A 4,528-nucleotide genomic window follows, 5' to 3' on the forward strand; every position below is an offset into this window, starting at 1 on the left:
TTTAAATTTAATTTAAACTAATATAAATTAACTAAATAAATTAAACTAAATTAAATTAAAGTCACAAAAACTAAAAATTAAATTTGTAGAAATTGATTAATTATTAAATTCAAATAAATTAAATTTATTATATAACTAAAAGAATTCAATATTACTAACAAAGAGCACTTCCTTGTCGAAAGAAATGATGTTTGCAGAACATTGTCTTCTATGCTTCGTTTTAGTGCATGTCTTGCGCAATAACGTATGTGCACTGTACTTAGCTCTTATCAAGATGTTAACGACGTGACAGGTATATTATTCGCAGCACACGAAAGCTGCGATAATATCTGACGTGCAAGGATACTCTGTTATGCATAGATATGCACTGACTATAATAAGCAATTCTTGATGAAGTTCTACATACAATGTGGATTTTGATTACTAATTAACATGTCATATTTATACAAATTTAAATGTTAATAAGTCTGTACGAATATATATAATATAGAGTGATCATATTTTAAATTTTAATATATATATATATGTATGTATATATATATATATATATACACACACACATTATATATATATAAATTAAAATTCAGATTTCAATAAAGAAGTTACTAATTTAATATTTATACATCAGAGTTATACTTATATCAGAATTATGTAAAATAAAAATATTGTATATAATTTAAATATAATTATGTCAAAATAATAAATGAGGCACTGTATACATTTTATTATTTTTATTTCTTTTTCTCGGAAATAGACCGCGACAATTGTCAGAATTCCCTTAATTCATTGTCTTTTCAATTGGATGATAGCCACAAGCAACAGTTCTTTTCTTCATATCGTACTAGTGAAAGTAAAACAATCGAATGGTGTGTTTTCAGATACCATAATTTAACATGTTGGAACAAGTTAGATATAATGCTATGAGAAAATGATCGCAATTACCTTCTTACGGTTGCGTTCATTCTTAAATATGGTCGTAAACTTTGTATATGTTTGTCGTAGATAGATACAAAAACGAGAAACGAGATGTGATAACTTTTTCATTCATTTCCCCAAACACACGTATTTTACTTTCAAACGTCAATCGGCTTTCAACATGTAGCAATATCTCTTTTTCCATATGCACAGCCCGAGAATACTTCTTAGCGAGCGTTAATATCTTTTTCTTGCTAGTACTTGCTATACTTTATGTAAGAGGCTGATGAACGAAGCACGCGCATAATACTCGGCACTGTGATATTGACCTTACACTCTCTTGCAATCAATATTAACCTTTACCGTACAAAGTACAATTTAGTGCCTCATCTGTACAAACACTGGGGATCACTAGATCTGTTCGTTTTTTTCATTTATTCAGAAATGATTAAAAAATCTCTAAAAATTCACCAATATATTTTCAACTTTCTGAAATAAATATTGGAAACTTTATTTTGGAAAATAATAAAATGTAGTATAATTTATAATTACCGAAAGACTTAAAGAAACTTGCACGAACAAGAATCGCTCAGTCACTAGTGATCCATACTTGTAGGGTAAAATTAAAAGTAAAATTAAATGTTAAAAGTAAGATTCTCTCTAGACTTGGAAGAAAGTTCCTTTGTTAAAGAACATGATAAATCTAAGAAATTTCATGAAATATTTTGCTTTGTTTAAAATATGCCTGAGATTTAGCTTCAACTTTTTATAATAAATAATGGTATCAATAAATCTTCTTTTCGTTGTATCTTTTACTTAGATAGATACATCTAGTTTCGTATTTTGTGGCACAAAGCTTTTAGTTTTAATAAGCCGATAAAGAGACTAAGGCTAGATAAAAAAAGAATATATAAAAATAAATTAAATTAAAAAAATATGCATACTAAGATGGATTTTTCCACGTTTAATAATTAGATTTTATCAACTAAGATAAACCGTGAAAATAAATGCAAATAATGAACGTTTCAGAAAGCCATACATTCTGGAATTATTTCATGCATGAAGAAGCGTAATCAGGAACTAAATGTCCGGAAGCATACATATATATTTGGACAAGAATACTGAAATTAAGAATATCGGAAAACAATACATTTCTGGAAATACACATTTATACATGATATAATAAGTCTGCCTTTCTCTTATCAGAATAAATTAATAGCGATAATTGCTAAGACTTACGCATAACGGTACGTTCGACGAATTTAATGATCTGTTTTCTGTTTCTACACTAGAACTGCTCTAGAACTCTCTTTCTCGCTTTCGACAAATATCAAACTAGTTTAGCCACAGAAAACAGATTTTAAATATTAGATTTGATGATCCTCTTGTAAGTCCAAACTAAAAATGAAAAATATAAAATAAATTAAATATCTCGCTACAATTCGGGCAAACAATTGCGTTTTCTCTCGATGCTTGACGAAGCAATGCTTCCGCTTGACTACAGTAATTAATCATACTGGGAAATAAAATAAAATAAAATATGCCGAAAAAAAGGTGGAATGAAGTGGCTCGAAACAATAGTAATTTTTATCACGTTGAAATTAGATCGTCGGTTCTGCAGAGAGTAGTAATTAAAAATGGCTTAGCATATTCTATTATATTCGGCCTTCCGAGGTTTTCTCGATTTCAGAGTAGGAATATTACGTGATATCGCTCATAGAAATGTATAAGGAAGAAAACAAAAGCCTTTAATTGAAATATCCCGGACAGAAAGTGCGGAAGGTGGTTGACCTTGTACACTTTCTCGAGATGTCTTGCGAGTGCAGGAGTAACAAGAAGCGGGAAGACAAAATTTCAATCTGTTATGCAAGAGAAGCAATAAATCTTTTCGAATCTCTTATGTGCTGATCTAGATGACACTGTTCGCCAATGAATTTTGAGTCTTTTCTTTTTTCCTCTCCTCACATTTTTGAAAGAAGGAAACATTTTTGATATTTATAACTATAATTATATGTTATTACAATTATGATTATTACCGCCATAATAATAATAATTACATGTATATTTCTATCAACAAATATGTATAGCTTGTAACAAAAAATGACTATAATTATATAGTTATTATTATCATAAAAATGATTACAATTACTATAATTTAACTATAACATAAAATTATCTTCCTCAACTAATTATAAGAATTGCGGTCGATAAGAATCGAATTGGCCGCTTTTCACCTGCAAGTGAGGTCTGATTTACAAAACACATGCGAATAATCCCCGCGTTGCAGTTGACTACTATCTGTGCCAAACGGCGACGATGCGATGCGACGCTCGACATATTAGCGCGGGGATATTTACCTTCACCTAGACCTTTCTTTCACCGTACGAGAGGGGATCCATGTATAAAGGCTTTCTTCTTGCTAGCAATGGCATTAGAGACTACAATATCATTCAACCACTCGTTTACCTCTAAGTTACAAGATAGTTACAACAGCAACCCCATTTTGGCAAGCATGTTGTTTATTGTGAGTATCACAATACGTCTTCACAAGTGTTTGCGAAAATTCAGTTCTAATTTCTGTATCGATCATTTTTGTGTTTTCGTGTGTGTCTTGTACATATTACAGCTGTATAATTGCTCTTTTTATACAAATTATTAAACAAAGATGTTTAATAACACAGTGTGTTTAATAATTTATATAAATATATTATAATTAATGTAAAATATAATAACTTAAGAAATTAAATTTTTATTAAGTTTCCATTTAATGGATATGATATATATTTATTTACTTGTCATTTAATTTTCAATAGAATTACTAATAAATTAATGATTTTATATTAACGTATTTAAATTTGCAATACAGTGTCCAAAAATTAATAAACTAAATATATTGCAATTAATATCTACAGCTATTACTAATCAATATTTTAATAAACTTTATTTAGAAATCGATCAAAGTTTCATCATTAAAAATTGACGCAAAACTAAGTTTCGATTTACATAGTCTTTATCAGTCGCTTATAACTATTTACATTATTAATAGTCATAAGCAAATGATGAAGATTATGTAAGTCAAAATTAGTTTCGCGTCAATTTTTAATATATTAAACACATTAAATTTAATTAATATTATTTAATATCCATTGTTTATCTTTGGTTGGTTTCCAAAAGAGAGATTATATTGTTTTTCAATAATAAGTTATAGGTTAAGATTTTATATATATTTATATTATTAATATATTACAATAATTATATTATTTAGTACAGTGCAACCTTTTTTTAAGAGTCATTTTCAGAGGATTATTTTTAGAAATAGGTAAAATTTTCAACATTTATTTCGGCAAGCCAAAAAATTCGCGGATGAACCACATGCAGTAGACCGCAGATTGTGCATTACTGGTCTAGTATATAAAACATTCTGCAACTCGCCACTTTTATTTTAATTTTTATTTTGTTTATTGAAGAACGTGTACTTAAATTGATTAAACGTATTAATGTTGGGAATATTAAAACTAATTTATCAATGATTTACATAAAAATGTTATTTTAATAAAATTATTATTATAGCGAAATCTTTATAAGAATTAGTTTATTAATAACAAATTTAATT

At 28.0% G+C, this 4,528-nt stretch overlaps 1 protein-coding gene across 1 annotated transcript in view; it reads left to right on the top strand.

The window, feature by feature from the left end:
- Window positions 1-3,362: 3,362 nt before the first annotated feature.
- The window catches only part of LOC108689021 (hornerin-like), a 3,591-nt gene continuing 2,425 nt past the window's right edge, over window positions 3,363-4,528 (top strand). Inside the window, exon 1 of the mRNA XM_018195611.1 lies at window positions 3,363-3,439. Within this exon, the coding sequence (XP_018051100.1) occupies window positions 3,428-3,439 (12 nt within the window). The 5' untranslated portion in view covers window positions 3,363-3,427. The remainder of the gene's footprint in view (window positions 3,440-4,528) is intronic.

The sequence above is a fragment of the Atta colombica genome, unplaced genomic scaffold, assembly GCF_001594045.1.
Source record: "Atta colombica isolate Treedump-2 unplaced genomic scaffold, Acol1.0 scaffold252, whole genome shotgun sequence".
NCBI classification, from domain to species: Eukaryota; Metazoa; Arthropoda; class Insecta; order Hymenoptera; family Formicidae; genus Atta; species Atta colombica.